Here is a 26,171-nt window from a genome sequence, read left to right on the forward strand (position 1 = left end):
TTCTTAATTTCCAATGTTGAGGCTTCCTTTTTTTTTGAAAAGTAGAAGGCTGTTTAAAGAGCACACTGATTCAGCCAGATTGCTCACTGTTTCATAACACAGATCTAGAGTGCAGTAGCAATAGTCAGCTTTGCATAAATGTTTTCAAAGGTATTTTTAAAGAAGCAAACATTTGCTTCACTTCAGATTGTTGGTACACCTGCTTCTTTTCAATGTGACTTTTTAAACAGGGTGCTGCAGCCCAGTAGCTGTTTGTGCTTTGTTGTAATGACTGTAGAAACTGCTGAAATACTTATACTCAGTTAATATGATTTCATTGGAAGTAATAGATCAATAAAGTTATTTCTTCCATTTCATTCCAAGTTTTTCTTTTCTAATGATTCCCTAAGAATTTCAGATCAAGAACTATTGCGTTTTGACTTTTTAGGATCTGTAAGCTCTACCTCAGAAGTACACTCCCCACCAAATATAGGGTTGAGGCGCAGTGGACAGATTGAAGGCGTGCGTCAGATGCACAGCAATGCACCGAGAAGTGAAATCGCCACCGAGCGGGACCTTGTGGCTTGGAGCCGCAGGGTGGTGGTGCCTGAACTGTCTTCTGGTGTGGCCAGGTAAACATAGATGGACAATTTTACTGTGGTGAACTTAATTAAATGGAACAGTTTTGGAATTCCTATCGCCATTCACATCGTCGTTTGTTTTCTATTTTGTCATCTCTAATTTCTTATAACATCAGTTTCAGTTTGAAATCACTTGTTGGTATATCACTTGAAAAATCTTGTAATTTCAGAAGGATTAGGAATAAAAATTGTCCTTTTAATGAATGACACAGTAATTAAACTTGTATGGGCATTGGAATCTAGTTGCTTCCATGTCTTCTGACTTGTAGCATAAGATTATGTGTTTTAATTCCTGACATTACATGGTGTTTTATGGCTGGAATACTGACCTAAACTATTAGGTGCCTGAGATGAATTTTGATTTCCAAACTGGAACTTTAATTTTTTTCAGTAATTATTTCTTGTGATGAATACTTAAATCAGGAAGTCAAAAAACCTACTTGCCATAGTCAAGCACCAGCTGCCCTAGTTTAATGAAATAAGATGAAAATCTTACCTTGTTTGAAAAAAACTAACTTTAAAACCATATGCTAACTGTAAAGAGAAGAACTGCTGCTCAAAGAATGATGTTGAATGTCTATTCCTTGGTTTGGAATAGATCCTCTTAGTTTTAGTAATGTCCTTTGAAGTTAACATCTCCATTTTCTTTTTTCAGTAGGCAAGAAGAATGGAGAACAGCAAAGGGAGAAGAAGAAGTAAGGGTGTATCGATCAGAAGAGAAAAGAAAACATGTAATGAGTCACATTTCAAGAGAAAACAAAATACCTACTTTCTCTAAGGTAAGCAGCACCTTATCACAGAATGAAGCATAAAATTTAATTCAATAAATTGGGTCACATAATTTTACATCCCTGTTCTCAGTTTTAAATTTACAGACCAGAGTACAGGAGTTTGTTTGCCTTCTCAGAATGAGGAAGCCTGTCTGTACTGATGTTTCAGTATGTTCTTGATAATAAACAACATGGATTTCTTTCAGAAGTGGGGAGAAATCCCTGCAAATCTACTGTTAGGGACATGATTTGCCGTAGGGAGTCTGTCACTATTAATCAATACACTCCGCTGCTGTTGTCTGTTTGACATACTGTTCTGTGGGAAGGTTGTATTAAAACTCAAGTCACAGTTCTTAACCTTAACACATTGAATACCTCTCCAAACAGAGAATTGGGTATTTTCCCTCATAGTACCCTAAAAAATCATATTTTGGGATGTTAAGGGATATATCTAAGTCATGCTTTTTGCTAGAGCTGGGAGTGCGTTTTCAGAAAAAATGAAAGCAGGATAGATTAAGTAGAAGGAAATAAGTTGTATTAAGAATTAAATTGTCATAAGTTACATGTTTTTTTTTTTTAATATAACTTGCAAAAAATTTTTATCTTGCATATTCTTACTGGTTTAAAAATAGAAGGATATATATTTTATGTTTACAGAAAGAATTTTAGGTCTTCTTTGTTTAAAATTAGTTTTATTTATTAATTGCACATGCTTATCTATGCTTTTCTAGCTAAATAACCAACTATGTTTTTGTAATAAGGGAAGTACATTTTAGCAATGGTAAAGGAGAACCCATGCTTTGGGTTTCGTAGGATGTTCAATAGAGAGGAAACTTTTTTCAACCTCAATCCAAAGCTTGTGAAATACAGCTTTCAGGAACACCTGCAAATTGTGGCAATTGCAATTGAAAAGTAAAAATCACTTATGGGATATAAGAATGCAAAAGACTGCAGCTCTTACCTTTATTAGAGTACCATACTTTATGCCTGTAAAGGAAGGAACTGAGATTGAAAACAATCTGAAAATAAGTAAATTTCAGATGCTTTGTAGTGATTCTGTAATTTTTAATAATGATGAATTAATCTTATATGTAGTAGAGTAAGTTTGAGATAAGCAAGTTTATATTTGATATTAAATTTCGGTATTATTTTGCCACTTTTTTCATAACTAACCAAAGTAAAGATTTCAAAAGAAGTGATGTGAACAGTCCCCTACCCACAGTTCCCTAATAATGTTAAATTTCCTTATTAAATTTATTTCTTACTTTTTCCTTCCAATTTCTTTCTTGTACTAAAATTTGACTGCATTGCTATCTTAAAAAATGGTACTGATGCACTCTTTTCAGTTCTGCAGGCACTAACATTGTGTGTTTTCCCAAGATACACTGAAAGAAATTTGTTCACTTTTGTCTCCGGCTTTCATACATAAAGAGGGGAAACTATGCCACATGACAGGACTCATTAGTGAAATACCAGGACATCAGAAGTCTAACTCTTACTTTTATTTTGGGAATAATACCAAATGGGCCCGACAAACTCAGAATTTAACAAAGTTTTTTCCTGTCGTAAGGGATGTATTTTCCTGTCTTAAGGGAAGCTGAATTATACACTTTCTTTTAGTTTAGTTAAACATTTGCACTGCTCAAGGGTTTCTATTTTTATCTCCATGTCTTTCGCTACAGCCTAGTCAAAAGATCCTTCCTGATAATGTGAACTAATACCAAATTACCATTAAATTTCTAATTTTAAAATTTCACTAGGACATAAAAGTTTTAGAGAATAGCCTAGCCGGTCCAGCATTTTGGTTTTAGCAAATACTTTTATGATATCTTTGAAACAAAGAATCTTAAAGCAAATGTTTTTTTAAAATCCTGTTTAAAAAAAAAATTTTTTGGTCTCCAAACTGCAATGGTAGCACTGGATCTTTTGGGCCAGATATCTTATTCCAGATATTTATTTCCTTGAAATCCTTCAAAGCAACTGCTACTTAGGAATAACTTTCTTCAGTTTCATATATTCAGAACTGGGGGGTTCTGTGAACTGGATTCTCAGAATGTGAAAGAGATAACTTGGTAAATCCTTTAGTCACTTTCTACCTTTTGTTCTGAGGAAATAACGAAAAACCCCACGCAGCTGTGGTCTTTTCATATGAGTATGTCAGTAAATTTTCTACATAATAATTACTGATATGCTTAGTAATACTTTCAGAACACTTAAAGCCTTCATAAACCCTACTGAATACTTTTTTATAACACCTTGGAATAAAAAAGTGGTATTCCTCCATAGCTGATTCTTCATTAAATACATCTCTTCTCGGAGGACTTAGACTGAGAAGTACACTAATTCAAATCTCTTGAGTAAAATCTCAGAGGGATTCAGAAATAAGTAGATATCCCATGGGCTTTAAATAAGCACGTTTCAAGAAGAAAAAAGGTGTTTGATCTTGAGGGATTGAGTCTCACAAATTAACTGCTCAGATTTGCATGATTTTTGTTGTAACTTAAGTTAACATGAGCAACACTTCGGCTCAGGAGTGTCTGAACAACAGGAATAGTGAACTGGTATTGTCATTGTCTGTAGTGTTCACAATAAATTCAAATAAACACCCGGGAAGAGGAGCAAGATTGACTGCAATCCAAAAACTGTTGTGCAATATTTTTAGGCTTGTTTTAAGTAGAAATTAATAACTTCATTATAGTTGCTCTTCTGTTGCTGTACTTTTACAGTAGCAGTGTGACTTGAAATACAAACTGTGTTAGGTTGAAGATAGAACTGGAAAGCACAGTGTAAATCTTTCTTTTCCTTGAGAACATCCAGTAGGTTTTGATACTGATTCCTTGTAAGTTATATTACAGTTGCAAGACTATAGTCCTTATTGCATAGTGAATTCTTACAGGCTTAATGAGAGAATTTATGATCTAAAGGAGGTGGGGAACACCTCCAACAAAAAATACAGGGCATGACATTTTCTTCCAGTAATCTCTAGACCTAAGAACTACAGCATCAAGAATTCTAGAAAATGTCTCACGCTATAGAACTGTCAGCTTCTCTGGGAGCACAGTAAAAAAAGGCTTTTAAATAAAACATTGTCTTCATAGGAAAATTGTAATTCATACCAGTAGGAAATACTGGTTTTTATATCAAGTTTTGAAATTTATCAGGTATATTCATATGATAATGATGAAATAATATTTTCTTCTGTTCCCTTCTTCCCTTCTAACTGCAAGAAGTCAAAATACAGAAGTAAAGTGAAAAGATGGGCAAGAATTAATGTTATTAGCATTTTGGATTGCAAGCTGAAGTGTAGGTCAATAAGGAAGAACACAGGCCAGCTGTAATTATATTTTGAGGAGATTCCAAAGTCCTATTGCTAATTTTTAATTCAGGGCCATTGTAGGGTGTGTTAAAAGTAGTACAGAATTATAGCTCAGCCTTTCTTCTTTAACAATATCTGCAATTTAAATGGAAGTCACAGAACTGTTCTGCTATTGAAAGCCCAGGTTTCTTTGACACAGGTCATACAGAAAAGTGTTTGTATATGCTTGCTTAAGGGACTAATGGAGTTGTGGGGGAGAAAGTAAAAACTTGGGTGTTTTGACCTGAATAGTATTTAGTATCACTGACCTGCAGGCTGAATGACAAACTTGGTTTGATTTTCAAAGTCACTGGTGAAAAATAGGGATTTTTCTATTATTAAACAAAAACACTTTAAAAAGCAAACAGCAACAACTTGAACCCCCAATACATTAATGAAAGAGGATAGAATGGAACTTTTACATCTTCAAAATGGAACTGTATTCCAAATTACTTGTTTTCAGGAGCAGATGAAAATTGAGATAAATAACATGCTTAGGTAAATATTCCCAGTCCAAGTAATTAAGAGGGTTAGTTTATTAAGCTACTGGGATTAGAGCATTTTAATAAATATTTCAGAGTGTGAAATTTCTGTACACTAGAGGCTTGATATGATGTGTGTCCTAGTAAAATGTGACAAAAATGGAAATATTCCTCATTATCATTAAGTGGAAATTTTATGCCAAAATTTCAAGGAATTAACATGGGAAATTGTTATGGATGGACAAAAGTAGGGATAGACCTCTGTTGTGATGGGTGCAAATGACTGTATTGTAAGCTAATAGAAGCCAGGGAGGAGAAACATGTGCTTTGTTCTGCTGAAAGTGGCTTATTTTTGTTCCACAGAAATAAGTTTTTCTACTTACATGTTATTTAAACAATACTTCCAATTAAATCAGCAAGATGTTAAGAGGAAAATCTACAACTCAGAACCTTGCACTTAGTGCCTGTTATGTTCACTGCTTTTGGAACAGTCCTTACTCATTTTTTACATACATGTGATGTGGTAAGAGTCAAAACTAAGTAATTACAGACACTGATTCAGACTTGAGGAGCATGTGGAAGGGTGCTCTTTAGCCAAAGAGAAAATGCCAGGGCAAAAGACCTCTTTAATGTTGGGGTTCTGACACTGGACATATGTTTGTGCCTTGCCCCTGTTAAACTTCCTAGTAGAAGTTAATTCCAGTAGGTTTAAGGAAGGAAGAATCATTTTCACATAAATAAATAGATGCTGCTGGTTAAGAAATACTATGAAATTGCTACAGCCAAAGCTCCCCAGAATTGCTTCAGCCCTATATGAGACTGCAGCAAAGCTGTGCTTCCCAGTGCTGTCAGAGTCATAAGGACTGTAGCATGCAGAGTGCTCTGAGTTGTCAGGACATCACTGGCTTTCCACTGTATCTCTCACAAATGATGTTACCAAGACCCCCAGCTGTGTCCAGTATCCCTTTCAAATACAGGAAATGCCATCATTTTTATTTCACAGAAAAACATCTCTCAGGAGCTGTAATTTCTGGTGTATTAATAGATGTGCTCTCATACTGACTGGAAGCCTTGGACAAGGTACAAGGTACTTGTCAGCATATATGACTGTTCATCAAAGTGTTTAGAGAAAAAGTGATGATTGAACCTCAAATCATAGGTTATCTTGGCTTTATTTCCCAGCCTGCTGTTAGAGTTGAGAGTACAATTTCAAGCTCTTTCTTTAGGTTATATATTGAGGGAGAGGAGGCATCAGCTGTGTTTGCTCAGTTACAGTTGAACATGCTGGTGATAACTACATTTTGTCAGAAAAAAACCTGTAGTACTTTATAGTCAAACCTTCACATTCAACTCTACCTCTCCTCAAATAAATAAAGTTCTGCCTTACAGCTTCTCTTCAGATTTTGAAAAGCTAAGCTGAATATGAATGATGTTAAAATGCTTTTTTTTTTGGCAAGCTGAGGCAATTGTATGACCACTTTTGTATGACCACAATTATGACCACTTCTCATCCCTGTTTGAGCAGTGGGTTTAAACAAGGTGACATCTAGAGATCCTTTCCAACTTCATTCTATTGTTCTGTTACTCATGGATAAGTACTTGTGGTTTTGTTTCTCTGTTTTTTTTTTTTTTTTAATTTTCTGTTACTGTTTTGGCATTGTATCTTTCCCAAAGCATCACTATGAACCAATATTTATACAGTGGTGTTATGTTTTTCCATGTAGGAATGATTCGGGCAGAGGGGCTGGGGTGTTGTTTTTTCCCCTCAATCTTTGAACAGCCAAAAGAAAAGAACTCTTCAAAACGAAAGAGTAATGCAATGTGCTTCAGTTTTCCAAGCACCTGTAGTTCTATTTGGGTAGGGAAAAGCTGTATTTATGATAACACATCTGAAGAGAAACAGGGAGGTAAGGTTTTAGGACTTTGGATTCTAGACATGAACATTGCAGTCAAGTTGTACTGTAGCTTCTGCAAAATATGTCCCCCTTATTGAAATGGATACTTGACTAATTTGTTTCCATATGGGTTGTGTGGGTTTCATATGGGTTATGTGATTCCATTCTGTTATCCTTGCTTTCTCCACTATGTTTCATGGTGGGAAAAGTCACAGTTCAGTAGCAGAAACAAGTTCCTGTAACACTGGCTTTGTGACCTCTGTGCTTCAGTGATGAATCTTGAGAGCTTGGTAAGAAGTGAGCAGCCCCAGAAGGCTGAAGGACAGAGAGCTGTGTGATGGGCTCAGCCACTGGGCTTAGGGCTGCCTTGGAGCTGTTCTGGGTCAGGTCAGAGCAGCTTGAGGAGATCTCCTGTGCGCTGCCAGTTTGAATCCAGAAGGAGGAATGAGTGCCTCAGGTCTCAAAAGTCTTAGACAATGATAAAATGCTGATAGCTGAGCAGTCCCATTAGAAGTGTCTCTGATAACTGTGCTGCCAGTGCTAACTTCCCCAACTAGACAGAAGGACAGAACAACAGCAGCACAGTACTCACTGAAAAGAGCATTGAGCAGTTTGTGTTGGTCCTCTGTGCTTTGATGAAAACTGCAACACAGCTGTACAGTGGTGTGTTGGCCTACTTTACTGAACTGTTGCAGTCATGCTTGCAGAAGGTGTGTATCTTCTAAAAGGGAGCGTGGGAGGAGAACTAGTTACTACACTTCTGGACTATAATGATGATTTTTGGGCTAAGGAAAACTAAATCTTAGCTACTGTTGATTAGCCAGTTTTTAGTACAGCTTTTATTGTAAAAAGTGGGAGTTATTTTCCTCAAGAAGAAAATTTAACCTAATGAACCAGCTTTTATCATACATGATAGCAAAGGTATTTTCTTTCCTACAAAAGAAAAAAAAAACATCAAGAGGAATAGGTACAAGCAATCTGCTCTACTAGAAGACTGTCAAAATATTAGTGCCTTTTTTTGTTTTGTTACAGTTCTGCTATCTTCATCTCCGGGTCTGTTTTTTTTTTGAAATATTATCAGCACTTAGTAGATATCTGAGGTTTTCTTTGTGGCAGATTGATAACACTGGGGAAGTGTACCTCTTCATGTGGCACTTAGAAATGTGCCCAGAAATTATTTTGTTGGATCTGAGCTAGGGTGAAGGTCGAATACATGCAAAAACATATTAGCATAAAACTCTTGAAACTGAGATCATAACTCTTGGTTTTTTTTCCCAATGATTGGGGACTAACACAAGATTGCACACTTGATGTAGAGAGCAAGTGTTTGCATTATAAATATTCTACAGGAGGAACAAAGTCTTTTAATGCTGGAGCATGAAATGTTTCTACATTATGGCTTTATTTCATTCTTTTAAGCTTCATATTCTTTCAAACTGACTCATTCATTTGAATTCTTCAATGCATCATCATGCTATTTAGAGGTCTGTATTTGCTAACTGTCATCTCTCTATGCTAAGGGATGTATTACTGTATGGGTTTATTTTCTAACACATCTGACTCCTTGGCTGCAAAATAACACTCTGGACTTCTGTTTAAGAATCTTCTTTCCTTAGCCATTTTTAGTGTAATTCTAAGCTTTTACAGGTCTTTAGCAGCCTATCAGTACTTATGTTTTAGCCCTTGTTTTAGTTCTTATTAATTGACATGTACTTTGCAGAGAATGAATATTTTTAATAATTACAGATTTAAAAATTGTTCTTATGTCTGGGAAGAAATTTAATTATTTCCAGAATACATGGAACTGTTTGGTGCTTATAATCATTCAGCTACACATGTGGAGTGTTATCTTCAGCTGCTCTTTAGTTTTGGACTTGTAACTTTTTGCCAATGCAAAAATTGCTTCCTGGAATAGTATTGTTAAAGAAAATGCATATAAATGTATAGTCAAAAATTATGTATTTTGACTTTTATATCTTCACAGAACCATTCTCATGATAATTTACTAGATGTTAGTGACTCAAAGAAGCAAGCAGCTAACCAGCACAACTACCGTACGAGATACGCAGCAGAAGAAACTGCAAGGCCTGCTGAAGAGTTGGAAAATGGACACAGTTCTTCAGATGTAAGATCTTTATTCTTGAAGCAGTTCTTACATATTCCATTTCTATGCATTAAGCTCCTGCTTCAGCTAATGAAACATTATTTCTAGTGGAAACTCAAGTTACATTTTTCATTGGGCATTTCCTTTCACCTCTTTAAAAAATTATGTCGTATTAGGTTTTCACAGGCTGTTGTATATGTTTAGCTTTGACTTGAAAAGTAATTGACAAAGGAGAAAAATGCTCATTTGTAAAGGTATTTTGCAAAGTATATGTGCAATTTGTAAGCCTAGGCAGTACTACCCACATGGCTAGCAATGTGGTCACCAACTTTAGGTGACCCTGCTTGAACAGGGAGGTTGGATAATATAACCTCCAGAATTCCCTTCCAGCCTCAATTATTCTCTGCTTCTGTAACTATGGTAGAGAATGAATGAGGAGTACATAACGTTAATAGTGGGTTTTTGTTTCATATTGAAAAGATGTGGAAATACAATGTTAAAAACACTTGAAATAATTTTTGAGAAGGTAAACTAGCCTTGTCAAATGGTGATGAAAAATGTTGCTCTAAACTGCATCTGGCCAGGCACAGATATCTTCATACTTTTTTTATAGAAGTCCACTAAAGTAAAGGAACTATCTGCAAACTAAAATGCCTTTTTAGCATAAAACTTCTAAAATGCCAGATGCTTATAACACATATAAAGCCTAGAAAAGTTTTCATTGTATTGTCATATAATATAACTTGAGCTCTAGAGAAAATCCTTTATTTTTCTCTGCTTCGCCCTCTGCCCCTTCCCAATGCCCTCTGCTCTCTGTATTAGGAAGGAGAAGTAGTTGTTGCCAGTGGTGGAACATCAGAAGATGATGAAAGAGCATGGCACAGTGATGGCAGTTCTAGGTAAGTGACAGTATATATAACATACAGAGAAAATTCTTTCCAAGAAATCTTTAATAATTTTTGCTGTAAATAGTTAATGAGTAATAACTAACACTTGTGCAGATTTAGAAGAAAAAGTGAAGAACATGAAACTTTCAGGATTTAATTTTCAGTCGTATTGCTAACCAAAATTTAGGGAAGGTTTTTCCTTGTTTGCTAGAAGCAGAATTATTTTGCAGGAAGGTATTTCTTTTCAGGCACACAAACACTTCAGGCAGGTAGTAGCAGTTTCCTATGGCTCTCAGTCTGAGCTGTCATCCTTGGTTTGAAATTGAAGAGCAAATAGAGCATCCTTTATTTTTTCATTCAAAGCTATTCAAAACCAGAAGTTTTGAAAACAATATCCAGACTTCAAAGTTTATCATCTTGAACTGATGAAGTAAACTGATGGATGCTATAAGTTAAGTTTCTTGCAAGATCAAATGATGTCAGGACTTTTGGTATATTACCATTTAAATTGTAGATAGAATATAGGGTTTTAAACATCAGGGTTTTAACTACTAAAACACTGTAGTTAGCTAGACTGCTAACTGTAATCTTTTATTTGGTTATATCTGTGAATCCAATGTACTTTTTAACTTTAAGGGTTTAATTTCTTTTTTCTTTGTTATATCATATATAGTGACTATTCTAGCGATTATTCTGACTGGACAGCAGATGCAGGAATCAATTTGCAACCACCAAAGAAAATTCCTAAAATTAAAACAAAGAAAGCAGAAAGTAGTTCAGAGGATGAAGAAGGACCTGAAAAACAAAGGAAGCAAATTAAAAAGGAAAGGAAAAAGGGTATTGAGGAGAAAGATGGACCATCAACATCACCAAAGAAGAGGAAACCCAAAGAGAGAAAACAAAAGGTTAGATGTTCTTTGTGTATTACAGGTTGCTCATTCCAGCTGACTTAGAAATAATTGGATGAATGATTCATTTACATCTACAACTTAATATTGTCTAATTTTAAAACATATAATGACTTTTATTCTTTACAAATGATAATTAAAGAGTTCTTGCAAGACAAATGATAGATGGCTAAAAGGATATGGTTTCTGAATATGATATGTTTGATGTAAAGAGCACTTCTAATGTCCTTATCACTATCCTTGCTCACACCAGAAACTTCCTTTCTGTGGAAGTAGAGTATTCAACTTCCAATACAATTGAGTATTGATATAATGTGCCAGTATTTTTTACAGCTGTGCTGACTTGTCTTCCTATATAATTGCAGTTTCTTTTAGATCTGTGCAACCATGTAATTTTTTTCCTGTCAATTCTATGATATATGATATTTGCATTAGGCTTGCCACTATTGACTCCATCAAAGGAAATATGACTTAATCAGGATTTTGTTATTTGTATTTTGTTTGCTTTCTAGTGTAATGTAATTACAGTTTAGATCAGTACATAGAAATTTCCAGTGACTTCAGTTATTTTCAGTGTTTTTTGAGAGGTTGTTTTCTTTTTGATTGTTAGATCTGAAAACTTCATTCTTCCTTCTTTCTTTACAGAGACCAGAAGTGATCTATCTGGTAGATGTTATTAGTTTTTGTAAACTTACAGCTTCTATTTTTGCAGTACCCAAGGAAGTTAACTGTATCATCTAACCTAAGTACCTGCATTTTGTTTATTTATTAGATTAGGAGTCCTCAGCATTCTTTAAGATCATTATTTCAGTATTTTAGCCCTCATTAGAAGGTAGACTGACAAAACAGCTGTTTGAACACGGAGGTTGGCACAGTGTCAGATGAGCTGTGACTCTCTGGTATGGCATGCAGGATGTATGCATACAGGTGGTAGTCTTTATTCTTTGCTTTGGCTACTTTTTCTGTATTGTACACAGTCATTAGTTGCACTGTCAATTCTAAAAGTATATTGCTATTTACACAGTCTGAAACCAAAAGAAGGTATCAGAAGGAATAAGAAAGCAGATGAGAAAAATAGATGGTGGGGGACTTTTTAAATGATTGAAACTTCTAGTTTAGCTTCTTATTATAAAATAAAAAAACTGGTTGACAGCTAGTATTTCCACTTAGATTAAAACTAAACTGAGTGTTTTGGGAATCTTGCATCCATTTTAGTCTGTGTTATTGAGATATGAGATATCTTTGATTCAAAAAGTATCAGGTTTAGATATTTCAGACTTTTAAAGCTGACCTGTTTATTTCTTTTGTCAGATGAAAATATGAGGCTGGAAGTAATTGCAGAAAATCATCTCTCTTTCCTCTATCCCTGGGTAGCATTAGTTATAGCTGTCATTTCTGGCAGATGTTAAACTTTGAAGTTTCTTGTGGTGAACATTTGACCTCCCTATTGAGCAGAGAGCTTACAGGCCTTTCTGGTAGAAAGTTCTTCCTAATTCTGATCCTGATTCGAAATTAGGTGTTTCCATTGAGGAAAGAAGTTCTGACTGTCTTTGTAGCCACACACAGAATCTTAAAAATTAAAAATGGAGTAGAGAAAAATTTACATTCATCTCTATTATTGCATGGGTTTAATGATCTTGAATGCTGCTTACATTTCTAATCCCCCTCTACCAAAAATCAATCTAAAAACTGATACAGCAGTGAAGAAGGACAAGGAAGGATCACCCAGGAAGATCAAAAGTACTGAACATTTTCTTTTCTTTAGATCAGACACAGAGACTGACTCTTAGAAGGGAGAGAGTTTGGAAGAGATATGATGAAAAAGCTTGTATAAAATAAATGCAGAATTATTTCCTTCCTTGTTTTGTTACAGTGAGATGTTGCATCTGATGATACAGTAAAGCTCAAAAATGGCCATTTTCGCATTCAACATCCCTCTCCCACCCCAAACCCACTTGAGCGTGTAGTCAGGTAGTGGAACTAATTACTAAAGAATTTAGTAGAGTTTCAGAAATTATTTAATAAAGTCACTGGGAATAGTCCCTTCCTGATGAGTAACTAACATCAGACTTGGCTTCCAGAAGGTTTTAAACTGATGATTAATGTGTAAAGTTATAACAAGGGATAAAGGCTGTTTCTTACCTTCCCATAATTTACCAGTTAGCTAGACACTTTGCTCTGATGCAGCGTACCAGTTTTTTGCAAGACAGTCCTGCCTGAACCTCAGAATTCACAAAGTGCTTCTATGTTATTGACTTACTACAATAGAGAAGTTCTGTTTTGATTTCTTTTTTGATGGGCTTTTGTTTTTTACTATATGTATGATTTTTCCTGTGATACTCACAGGTGCAATCATCACAGTGCTTCTTGTCATGTGAAACCACATTTGAATTGGTCTAATGGAATTACACATGGCATAGCCTATTTCAGTCTGGAGATGCAGTCAGTCCTCCAGCAGTGGAGGACTATGAAGTGGATTTCTGTACACACGTCCAGGGTTGCTTTCTGTACACACACACACAGGATCCTGTTAGGAATTTCAAAGCAGCCTTGCTTGAATGGTTGTACAAACCCCTGCTTTATCTGACTTATTGGATACAGACAAGCAGTGTGCACCTAGGACTAGCAACTGCCCTGAGTGTCATTGCTTACAAGTATGTGATGTGGAAATTCATTCTGAAAATGCAGTTCCACAGCACTTTATAGTAAATATGTCAGTAGCTAATGTGGATGTACCCAATCCAGGTAATTTTCACATGATTTACCTCATAAATCTTTTCCTCCTTGTTTTGTGCAAGGCTCCTTAATTGGAGGCAGTGGTATAATTTTAGTGCCTTTTTGGCCAAGGCAACCGTGTGAATTTGGTTCAAGAGAATGACATGCTTCCATTTTATCTTTTTGGGCATGAGTCATAATTACTGGACTGTTAATAAATTCAGTTTTTGTTTCAGTTCATCCCCACACACCTCCCAAAAAACCTTAAAAAGCAGTTGAGATGAATCCTCACACTAACAATAATTCGTACTAATCCTCTGTTTTTTTCAGAGGCTGGCTGTGGGAGTCCTGGCAGAAAATGGTTTGACACTGGAAGAATGGCTGCCTTCAGCATGGATTACAGACACTGTTCCTCGGCGGTGCCCGTTTGTCCCACAGATGGGAGATGAGGTATTGTAGTGCTTCCCTCTGTGTCCTTGCTTCTTTCAGCTTCTTTTTGCCTTTTGTATTTCCATCTGTGCATTTTTTCCCCAGAGACTTATAATAGAAGTATTTTGGATTTTCTTAAAAACATTCTTTGATCTGGCTAAAATTTACTTTCGCTTCCTTGTACTTAGAAAATATTCTGCATAATGTTGCTTTAACTTTTTATTATTATTCCATGCTGTTGCAGTAGTGTTCCTTCTTGTATGGTATTCAGTGTGTTGATTTCCTTATGACACCTGTAGACAAGCTGTGTGAGGTGCTTTATGTCATGAAAATATTCCTTAATTGTAGAGCATTTAGTATCCTGACGAAGAGGTAAGAAATCAGTTGTGGAATTAAGTCTGGAAAACATACTTCAGTTTGGGACTTGAAAAAAAACCCCAAGAATTAAGCCTCCTGGGGAAGAGTATGGATTTTTTTGCTTGGTACGATTGTTTTGATGTAATTAAAAAAAAAAATTTATTCTGAAGAAAAACTCTGATATAGTCCTTATCACTTGTGTTCCTGATATAAAAAACTACTGCTCATCTCTTACAATGGAAAACCATGAGAAAAGTTTTGTATATATGTATTTTATACAAACGAGACTGTAAATACTTTGTAAACATGACCCAGATATCTCAAAATATGGTAGCAAAAGGATACCCACCAGTTTCTACTTTGGAATATGTAGCAGGTGAACATTACACTGAATTTTGTGAATAAGTAGTATTCGGTGGAATGCAATCTTGAAAGCCAGAGTCTGTGCATGTTTCTTAAAAGCCCCTCAGGTTAAAATAAGAGGAAATAGCTGGCTTATGCTGTAATGGGCAGTGTGTGTTGTTTCTTTGGGGAGCAGCATGTTTTCTGAGTTACTAAGCAGAGTTGTTGTATAGTTCACACCTTCAGAATGCTGTTGGAGAAATACTTGACATGGTGGCAAAGTTGATTAACTTTGTTCCCAGCTAAAGCTTTTTGTGGGCACCACCTCAGAAACAGAATCAGGAACAGAGGTTGGATGTGCAAGCAGGTTTGTTTTTACTGGATCACTTCACTGATCCAGTTCACAGCACAGCTATACAAAAATTACATCAGCAAAGCCTAGCGAGGGAGGGAAGGAGCATTTCAAGTTGAGAGTTGCAGCTAGACAGAATGCTTATGGATTGATACCCTCCAGGAAGCATGTTTTGGAGACTCTCCTGTTCAAAAGATCAAGTCCAAATAAATATATTTGGTGCCTGATACCATCTGGATACAGTGAAGCAGCCAAAGATTTATCAGTACCATACTGCTCAGGAGACTTTACCATCGTATTGGTTTAGTAAGATAAACAGTTGTGTTTGATTTGGCACCTGCTGAATGCCATGTACAGTGTGTACTAGGAATATCTAAGTAGGGTGCATCCTTCTGCTGAAAATGCTTTATGTGGGAAAACAGGAAGTTTTGTGTCCTGTGCCTAGAAAGTAGCAATAATTGCACCAATAGAGAGTATGTTTGTAATCCAGCTGCTCTGTCTGAAATTCCATCTCTGATACTTGCCCCGGATGTACGTAATATGTGAAAAGAAATTATTCATCTAGAAAGTTACTTTTGAGATTTACAGAAATAAAAGGTTGGTTTAATTAGAGGAATGTTGTGAGGAGAGATATTGTGTGGCCTTCCAACACTTTGTTGGATGGTAGATAAGATTTTGGGGGAGGTATATTTAAAATTTGTTCTCAAGCTGTACAAACAAGTAAGAAAAAACAGTAGTGCTAAATTTAGTTACACTTAGTGTATAAGAATAGCACATAGCATCCCATTTCCCTTTCTGAACAGTGTGGTTTACAGATCTCTGCCCTGTGTCTTGAGGAACGGTGGAAGCACACCAGAGAGATAGGGCTGAAACTTTGCTGTCTGAATATCCAAATACATGGCATGTTTGTTGGAGTGTTCTGTCCTTAACACAATAAAAAACACTTCTGTCTGGGCACTACAACAAACATGCAGAAGCAGGAATTCATCAAGAATAAAAATATTATTTCCTGGGAAAAGACATTAATTCTTTTTTGTTCACAGATATCTTTCCAGTTTGTTGTTCTGTCAGAAGATGCAATGCTTAGAGTCATTTGCAAAATAAAGAATATTTCACTTCCATAAACAGTGGGTTGAATTTATGTAGTGGTTTAGCAGAAACACTTAGTGTAGCAGAGATTGTTTGTAGCCTGTGCACTTTTTTCTGTTTTGATTCACTGGAATGTATGGGAAACAATCATCACAATGTTGAGAGTGTAATGTAAATTTGCCTTCAGATGTGTCTCAGTAGCCTCTGTTCCTTTTCCTGACAGATAGATTCTGACAGTGCCTAGGAGATTCTCACTGCTTTCATGCCTTTTGTAGCTGCTGTGTGTTTTGTCCCTGTGAGGATATTGTGCATATTGAATACTCTAAAAACAGGGATTTAAAAAAAAATGTACTGCTGAGTCCTCCATTTAAAAAAAGATACAATTTGCCACATGACACTAAGAGTTCAGTACATGTTAATGTAGAAACCTGGCAAAGGGTTTCTACATTAATGTCTTATGATACAAGAGTTTTAGAAAGTAGCTAGAAATATAAATATTAGTGTGTTTATTTGTGTATTTTAAAACTTAGAGTGATTTCTGCTCTGCTTTTTTTTTTTTTTTTTTGTTGTATTGGACCTTTACATTAAAGCTATCTTTCCTTTGTGTTATTAGATGGAAATCCCATGTTGGGACACTTGAAGAGGATCTTTTATTTGGCATAAATTGTACCAAGAATACAGCCATTTATCAGATCTTTGTTCTAACTAGTTTCTGGAACCTCTGTTTTGCATTTCAAATACATTCCTTGAATAAATGTTTATGGGTTTGAGCTCACTAACTCATTATAGTGATGGCTTATAATAAAAGCATTCATCCATGTGGTATGATATACAACAAGATCAAAGCAGAACTGGATTAGACATTGGATGTCTGAACCATGGAAATTTATACTAAAAGGATTAAACTGGAAATGTCTATTTTAGTTTGTTCAGGCCTTTGTTAGGCTATTTCTTCAGTGATACGGAAGCAAACACCAAAATCTTGCCAGAACAATAACAGACTTTTCTTTCTAGAATATATTTCTTGTTCAAAAAAGATAAGCTAGATAGTGAATTTAGTGATACTTGATTGTTAACTTAGGGCTGTCCTGCAGTGATGTGGAATTCCTGTTGCTGTCATTTAATTGCTCTATGGTGCAATGATAAATGGATGGTTTTGTTACTGATTTTATTGATCTCACTCATGTGTAATTTAGGGTATTTTGTTCATACAGAAAATAATGTTCTAAGTATTTCCTGCTTTTTTTTTTTTTTTTTTTTTTGGTAAATGTTTCTATAATAGCTTTTTAAATTGTCCTTTAGTTAATTTTTGAGGACCCATGTCTTTGGCAGGAAAACAGACTGAAAAGTTGATGAACTAGATAGGATAACTGTCACATTTCACTTTTAGGTTTACTATTTCCGACAAGGTCATGAAGCATACGTTGTAATGGCCAAGAAGAACAAAATTTATAATATTAATCCCAAGAAACAACCGTGGCATAAAATGGAATTGCGGGTATGACTTCTTTTTCTTTTTTGTTTATATATTAATATTAAAAAAAAAAAAAAAAAAAAAGAAACTAACTTGGAAGTAAGTCCCTGATGCAAGTAAATCTAGTGCTCTTAATATTGTAAGATAAGGGGAAAAATTTAATTTACTAGTCAAATGAAATAAGACCTTAAACTGTACTGCTTTTTATATCAGCTTGAGCAGATAAGATGGTTATACTTCATAGCAAAATATTTTTCAAACATACTGCATTGTGAAATAATAGGTCGTTGTGGAAGACTAAATTTCAGATTCTTGATTTTGATGTGATCTGGCAGAAATATAGTACATTCAATATACCCATGTTTTCACATTTCAGAAAGCTATTTCAATTAACTTCAGTGGTGATACATACTGTTTTGTTTATTCTAGGAGCAAGAGCTGATGAAAATAGTTGGGATTAAGTATGAAGTGGGATTGCCTACTCTCTGCTGTCTTAAACTAGCTTTTCTTGACCCCGATACGGGTAAACTGACTGGAGGAGCCTTCACCATGAAGTAAGGAAAGCAATATTGTATGCAAATTGGGGGTTTTCTTGGATGGGGATGGCCAGGGGGGTGTTGAGGTTGGAAAGCTACATGATAACATTAATATTGACCTTGTGCTTTTGAAGTGTTGACTTCAAAGTGTTTTTATGTGCTTTATGTTATGCTTTTGCTGTTTTATTGCTTAATAGTTGTGTGTTCTATTGTAATTAGGTACCATGATATGCCAGATGTCATAGATTTCCTAGTTTTGAGGCAACAATTTGATGATGCAAAGCATAGGCGATGGAATATAGGTGAGTTGTGGGGAAAGTTGTGTGCTGTGGTTTTGTTAGTTTTTTTTTTCTAAGTGTCTACCTATTTGCGTGATAACTTTCTTAAAAGTAAGTTATGGTAAAGAAATCCTGATACTGTGGTGAAGTCAGAGAGTAACCTCTGCCCATAGTTAGCTAGGGAGTTCTACTTAGTCCTTGACCAAAGGAACTAGAAGAATTTGCAGCAAGCAAACAAAACAGTGCAGGTGATCTTTAAAAGGAAGTGCAAAGAAAATTTCAGTTGTATATTTGTAGAGAGAATAGTTAGGGATGTGTTTTAGGAATATGGTATTTATTGCTAGCTAATAACTTCTTGTAGCCTATATATTGTTTGTATCTCTTTTTTTTTTAATTGAAGGCTGTCCTACAACTGCATTGCTGCTAGGATTAATTTTTACCACTTTCTGAAATTTCTGCTGAAAACATGGGAATACTTTTTCAAAATTTGCAAATTGATGTCTAGATCGTACAAAAAGGATACTCTTTCCATCTTCTTACACTTTTTGAATTTTTTTCTAAATCCTGTGGTTTAGCTTCACTGAAGCATATATAGTTGTAATTTGCTGCCAAGTGATGAGGGAATGACTTGGATTCTTTTTACTTTGCCTGTGCCCAGTTATTTTGGAGTACTGATATTGGAACACTGCCCATGACTGGTAGGTCCTCCAGTCAGATCTGTTTCCAAGTCATCTTTTCCATATGATGACAAAGATCGCCTTTCAGCAATGGAATGAATTAATCTCCTGTCCTTTGATGTCCTATGGTTGTGTGCCTCAGCAGTATCCTGAGGTTGGGTATTTTATAATGTATAAATTACATGATGCCATAGGAATAAGTTCCATATCACCTCATACTTTACACTATGTTAAAAGACAGCTCATCTTCAGTTCTGTAGGGAATTGGGTAAAGACCCTAGACTTCTGATCCAATAAGAAATGTAAACCTTGATCTCTTCTCAAAGATCATTTCAGTTCAAAGATCTCATAAGTGACAATGTTGATGAAGATCTACTAATAGGTTGCTAAGTTTGCTCGTTCCTCATGGTTATGGATCTGTGCTCTTGTCCTCCTCTGCCATGTTTCTGCGCAAAATCATCGCAGCAGCAGCAGAATGATTGCCATAGTTTGTTTGTGAACAGCCTAGCCAGGCTTCCTGAGCTGGTACTGGATTTCAAGAAATTTGCAGTCTGGAATAAATCTAAGCTACACAGAAAGTATTGGAAATACCAGGACCTTTTATCAAACTTCCAATGCAAATAATGTGAATTTCTGTTGTTGTTTGTGCTTTGTTTCAGGAAAGAATATTTGCTTATCTATTATATTTTTTAATATTAAATTTATATTAATGTATGAATCCTTTTTGAAGGAACAAACATAAAATTTGAAATTACAGGTTCTTACATGCACTCAGATTCTATTTACTGCATATCTTTATCTTACTATAGTTAAACTTTGATTTTAATACTTGGGCTAGAAGCTATTCCAGAGTATTCCTGCAACTTCAGCTGCATGTCTTAGACAGGTGTTTGTACCTGTCTCTTACATAGCAGCCACTGTGAGTTTGACATACATTTCTTGTTATCTTCAAGTGAGCATTATGCAGGGATACTCAATTCTGGAAAATTGCACTAGAGCTGCCTTCTGAGAGATTCTGGACTACTTTGTGCATAGATGAGGTAGCACAGAGGACATGGGGAAAACAGAGATTCAGGAGATGGTTCTTTCACTCCTGCTGTTTTCTGCTGCTGCATTCTGTCTGTAGGAATGCTGTGGCTCTTGAGAACTTAGAAGCAGCTGCCAGTATCAGCCTCTTTTTTTTTTTTTTTTTATCTGCTTAATATTCAGCTCAGTGAAGTCACTCCTAGTTGTACCTATGGATGTTTCTTTGTAAAACTGATCACTGGAGAAGGCCATATTGGAAAACTGTAATTTTATAGCTCTTCAGAAAATAAATTCTTCTTTCAAATTAAAGCGTCAGCCCTTATTTACATTTTTGATCTTGCATTTCAGGTATTTCTACTTTACTTCGTTCTATTCAGCACAATTAGGGTTATTAATAGAAGGTTTATAATTGTCCTGAATTACTTATCCATTAAATTCAATTTTTTTTTAAATGCAGTAAAGAAAGCAGACCATTTTTGAGAATATATTTGCTTCCTATTATTTCAGACAACTTCAGCAAGTGTTTGGGCAGAGGGTGGATGTATTCAAATGGAACAATACTGCAGCAGCTGAGAGTGTGTATTTATTCAAATCCCACATAAAAAAGTGTAGTTCTTGGAATCTCAGGCTTAAATTACATTTTTTCTTGTATTGAACAGAATACTACGCTAAAATACTTTCTTAATTTTGTGGCATGTGTTGTAGAAAATGTTAGTATTTATGATGGTCTGTAATACATGCATTGTCATGGGTATTTTTTTTTAATAATGCTTCTGACCTTTTTTCTCAGCTGCATGAATGCTTTGTGGTAGTGAAGCCATGGCAAGTCACAGTAAATTACTTTGCTAACCTTTTGAGCCAGTTTTAATAAATTTTATTCTATTATCAGTCAGATTGCCTGCATAGTAAAGAGAATGAACCTCTTGAGTTACATTTGCATTGCTGAAAAAGCACTTCAGAAACTAAGGAGGACGAGCTCAGCAGCTTGTAAAATATTCCCCATACAGAAGTGTCATAGTGCTCAGTTATTTTAAGGTAGCATGTAGTATTTAATGCAAATAGATCTGAGTTTTAAAGGAGTCTTAAAGCATTGAAATGTCTTACCTTTATATGAAATTAAGAAATAAATTCATAAGTAAAGAATATATAGGTAGATTTGTGAATCATTATTTTTCTAAAATGCCATATTAACTTTCATTTTGGTTAAAAAACAATCTTCAGAAAGAATTTAATAGTTTTGTTGGTTTTTAACTAGCATTGACTCATGCTTGCCTGCTGAGGCTGTAAATGTTCAGAAGGATTTCTGTATTCAAGATCAAGCCAGATATATCTAAACCTGCTTTTCTGGGAGGGTAACATGCCTTATATTGACAAAATTATTTTTTGTTCTTACTTAGGTGATCGTTTCAGGTCAGTGATAGATGATGCTTGGTGGTTTGGAACAATTGACAGCCAGGAACCTCTTCAGCCTGATTATCCTGATAGCTTATTTCAGTGCTACAATGTCTGGTTAGCAAATTTATCTTCAATCTTCTTTATGTTAATTAGTTACTTCGTTTGAAGTACTGACTGAGAAACTTACTTTCATTAAATTCAGTCATGCATCTCACTGTACCAGTTTATTATAATATTCTGTGGTTTATAAATCAAAGCTTTGTTTCAAACATTAAATAATTAAATTGTTGAAGCAGTATTAGTAGATAATTGAAGTGTGGTTATTTTTAAGCTGGGACAATGGTGATACTGAGAAGATGAGCCCTTGGGACATGGAGCTGATACCAAGTAATGGTATGTTACCTTAATAATATAATTTGCTTTACGAGTGTATTTTAAGAAGAAAAAAAATGGTTTTACATAAAAATCCTGGTTTTGGGGGGGAATGGGAGGAAGGTCCACAAACCAATTGCATTTAAAGAATATCTTTAAATCAATTACTAAACTAAAGGTGAATCAAGATAAAAGAACTGTGAAAAAACAGCCATGCTAGATAAACAGTGATATTGAAAATAGAAATAATACAGAAATTGCTAGAGATAATGTACAGTTAAACTTAACTCTTTGTACAGTTAGGAAGATAACTTAGGTCAGCTTGAGAAAGCTGTCTGCTTTAAGATAGGTCAGCATTCCTGCAAACATTCAGTGCATTGCAGATGCAGCCTGTGCCTGTGAGAGAGTTTGGTTAGCAGGGTTTATTCCCCCTCTGGCCCAGCACATGTAGCAGATACACATGCTGCAGAGGGGACAGCATAGCATGGGCACTGGTCACATCTTCACAGCTTTTTGGTTGGTTGGTTGACTTTTTCTAAGACTTCATAGAACTCATGTTAAAAAGCAAAGTAGAATCAGCATTTTTTTTCCTTGTGTTTTCCATGAAACATTTGATAATCTTGTCTCTCAAAAGTAAGCATAAATAATTCTTAATTATTTTAATTGTAATTGTGTTCATTTCAAATTTTTATTTTGGTTTGATCCTTCTTTTAATAGATACCTCTTTGTCATAAGTAAAATACAGGTGTCAGAGTGATAACATGATTAAAATAAATAATTAAAATAGACTGCCCCTGTTTACTTAGTAGAGGCCAATTCCTGTTGTCTTAAGAAAAGAAAAACCATTTTTAGATAAAGAATAGGTACTGATTAAGATAACTAAACCTGAACCTGATTTTTTTGCCATATTCATGAATATCAACATTAGTTATTCCTTAAAGATTTTTAAGAGGACTGCTTAACATCTTACTTTAAAAATCTGCTGTTACAGTATAAATTGTCAAAATTGGTAGGTCCTCAGGGATGCTAAGGTGATAACACTATTAATTTGCATACTTGGGAACTGTGGTTTTAGCATTTGAAATCAAAACTGTGGCAGTGTAGAACCACTACGTGGAGAATGTTTTAGCAGCAATGTCAAAGTTATCTTAAACTCTATCTGGAAATCATCTGCCATTCCTTACCAAAATAACTGATTTCCAAGAATATTGGCTTTTAAACACAGAGTAACTCCAAAACCAAAATACAAATTTTAACTGTGATAAATGAATGTCTTAGTAGGTTCTAAAATAAATTTTACAATTAGTATTTGGAAGAGGATGAATCTTCAGGGAGGACCTCTACACTAAACTGCATTGTAAGGATTTAAATGTAACACAGAATAATATGCACAAAAGATACTGGATACATCCAAAATGTCTTTGATCAAATCAATAGCTATGCATTTATAAAAATGATTTCATGCTATCTTTGACTTACAGGTGTAAGTATTACACAAGATACAAACATTAGTGTTTTATTTCCTTTTCATATTGCATTCCAGCTGTATTTCCAGAAGTCCTGGGAACTAGCGTTCCTTTAACTGACGATGAACGTAGAACACTGCTCTACAAACCTTTGGATGGAGAGTGGGGTTCCAGGACCCGAGATGAGGAGTGTGACAGAATTACTGCGGGCATAAACCAACTTATGACTCTAGGTAAATTCTGAATAATACGGGAAATGGTTTTGGTTTGGTTTATGTTTTTCAGACTATGATCATGTGCAGTTCTGAAATTGCCAAAATGAATGTGATAAAATACACATTTAACCTCTTGATTAACAGGAACAAAACTTTCTCATTAAACATTTTTAGAATTTTTTTATAGTGAGTACTTATGAAACCTACATTTTTTCCTGTTTCCCAAGGTAACTGTTGTTTTTGGTAGGTAATTTGACATATGCTAGGGGTTTGGGTTTTATATGTTAAAAGCAAGTTACTTGATTTTTTAACTTTAGCCACCAGAATCTCAAGTTGGGGTTAAAATTAAAACCTTTATGATTAAGTGAATATTAACTAAATTACAGACACATGACAGGGGAGAAAAAAGCATAGATTTACTTAGATAATTTGTATCTATGTGTGGATTTTCCCTGTATTAGCCTCTTCTAATTCCTGATTTTTTCCCCACATTTCCTTAATTATGCAAAATGTTGAGGGAAAAGTAATTTATTTACCTTAGGAAAGCTACTTGCTATTTGGTTGTGGAGCAATTCTTTACTGGCAGTTTCTGAAAAAGTAATTGTTAAAATGTTTAACGCATTGCTGCAAAATTTACCTGATCAAAGATGGATGTCTGGAAGGAGATCCATAAGTAAGTAGAGGCTGAGTTACAAGTTTTCTGTATGTCTTTATGGGGATCAAAAGGTGTTCAATCAGTAGTCTTAGGTTTTGGGCTAACAGTGGTCATGCATTAAATGTAAAAGTTACAGATACTTTGTTTAACTGATTTTTGAAGCACTTAATGCAAGGTAAGATTTATGTTTCAAAAAAGGCCAAAAACCTCTTAACTCTTGAAATAATTCTGATCACCTGTATATCCTGTATGGTTTCTTTGATGACGTACTGGATAAGAAGCCTCCCTTTGCTTCCTAAACAAAGGTATTATCTGTACAGTGTAGCAGAACAAATTAGAGATTTATGTTAAAAAAAAAAAAAAATCACCTATGAGGAAATGAAATGTTTTTGCTGTGCCATCTAAAAGTAATCATTTTACCTTTTGCCTTGTGGTGTATGGCAGACCACTTAGTTTGGGATTTGGCTGTAGCAGGTGTGGTGCATATTGGTACAAAGTAGCAGTTGCTAGAACATTCAAAGAGTAACTAAACAGATTTTAGAAGAAGAGCAGTCTTTTTAGCAACAGCATGTCAAAGTTATGATTTTTAAAGATTTTTGAGACTTCTAAAGGTGATTTTATGGTTTTGTATTGCAGTATTTTTCCTTGAGATACAAGATGTTAGCATGATGTGTTAAGCTCTTATGATGATTCTAAGTACAGGAGGGAAAAAGCAAGGAAGTTTAGGTGCAGAGACTTAAGTTGCTCAGCAGTCCTCTAGCACTATATTGGATTGGTTTTGGAAGGCTTCTTTGCTTTTAGGTAGGGACAGAAGAGTGTGTTTCTGTTTTACTTTGAGTGTGGATTTTACCCACATCTTACAGAGGCTGAAATAGCACTGTAACTTTAATGGCAGGAATGTAATGTATTGCTTTGTTTAAAGATGTGAGAGTGGCAATATAAAGTGAAATGAAATGTGCCTGTGCTGTAAATAATGATTCTGAATTGCATGCCTTGATCTGTGTATAATTTTTAGGCTTTTCAAATGTGTATCTTTCCTATGTGGACTTGTGATGCCTTTGGGGAGTGTGGTGCTTCATGCATAACATAATGGGCACCCAGTCACTGCAGCACAGCCTCAGCAAGTACTCTAAATAGAATATCAGAAATCGTTTGGAATATCTAGTTACTGTTCTTTTTGGGAAACTGCTGTGATTTTCAAACATGAAGAAATAGCTTATGTTGCAGGGGGGTGAATCTTGAAACTGCTATAGAACTTTGTGGTATATAACACTGGGGGTTTTGTGGTTTCTTTTTTTTTTCATCTAGATATTGCTTCTGCATTTGTGGCACCAGTGGATCTTCAGGCTTACCCAATGTATTGCACTGTTGTGGCATATCCCACAGACCTCAGTACCATTAAGCAAAGACTGGAAAGCAGATTTTACAGGTTAGACCCAAGTCTCAGCTCTGCTGTGATCTACCAGCAGCTGTATTTTTGGCAGCTCTTTGTCTTGTCATACCAAACTAGGAGGTGCGCATGAGTGTGCGCTTTTACTTCCTTTCATCTTCTATCCTTGATCTAGGTTTCCATTTTCTAAAACTCAAATAAGGATTGAACATCTCCAAAATGTATTTTAGAAGTACATGGCATTCAAATTCCTGATTATGCAAATTACTTGTTCCATGTGAGATTCAAATTGCAGGGTTAGCAAAGTGACTTTTGGTCCAAAGAATAAAGTTTCCACTTAATAATTTTTAAAGTATTTTCAAAATAATTTAAATAAGAGAAA

At 35.2% G+C, this 26,171-nt stretch overlaps 1 protein-coding gene across 1 annotated transcript in view; it reads left to right on the forward strand.

The window, feature by feature from the left end:
- PHIP (pleckstrin homology domain interacting protein) overlaps positions 1–26,171 on the forward strand; it is a 106,712-nt gene that overhangs the window by 63,351 nt on the left and 17,190 nt on the right. The window contains exons 19-31 of the mRNA XM_053937843.1: positions 428–611; positions 1,276–1,399; positions 9,107–9,247; positions 10,049–10,125; positions 10,787–11,018; positions 14,067–14,186; positions 17,696–17,803; positions 18,209–18,333; positions 18,535–18,617; positions 21,694–21,805; positions 22,023–22,084; positions 23,607–23,762; positions 25,708–25,828. Coding sequence (XP_053793818.1) covers positions 428–611; positions 1,276–1,399; positions 9,107–9,247; positions 10,049–10,125; positions 10,787–11,018; positions 14,067–14,186; positions 17,696–17,803; positions 18,209–18,333; positions 18,535–18,617; positions 21,694–21,805; positions 22,023–22,084; positions 23,607–23,762; positions 25,708–25,828 — 1,645 coding nt within the window. The remainder of the gene's footprint in view (positions 1–427; positions 612–1,275; positions 1,400–9,106; positions 9,248–10,048; positions 10,126–10,786; positions 11,019–14,066; positions 14,187–17,695; positions 17,804–18,208; positions 18,334–18,534; positions 18,618–21,693; positions 21,806–22,022; positions 22,085–23,606; positions 23,763–25,707; positions 25,829–26,171) is intronic.

This window comes from Vidua chalybeata, chromosome 3 (genome assembly GCF_026979565.1).
Source record: "Vidua chalybeata isolate OUT-0048 chromosome 3, bVidCha1 merged haplotype, whole genome shotgun sequence".
NCBI classification, from domain to species: Eukaryota; Metazoa; Chordata; class Aves; order Passeriformes; family Viduidae; genus Vidua; species Vidua chalybeata.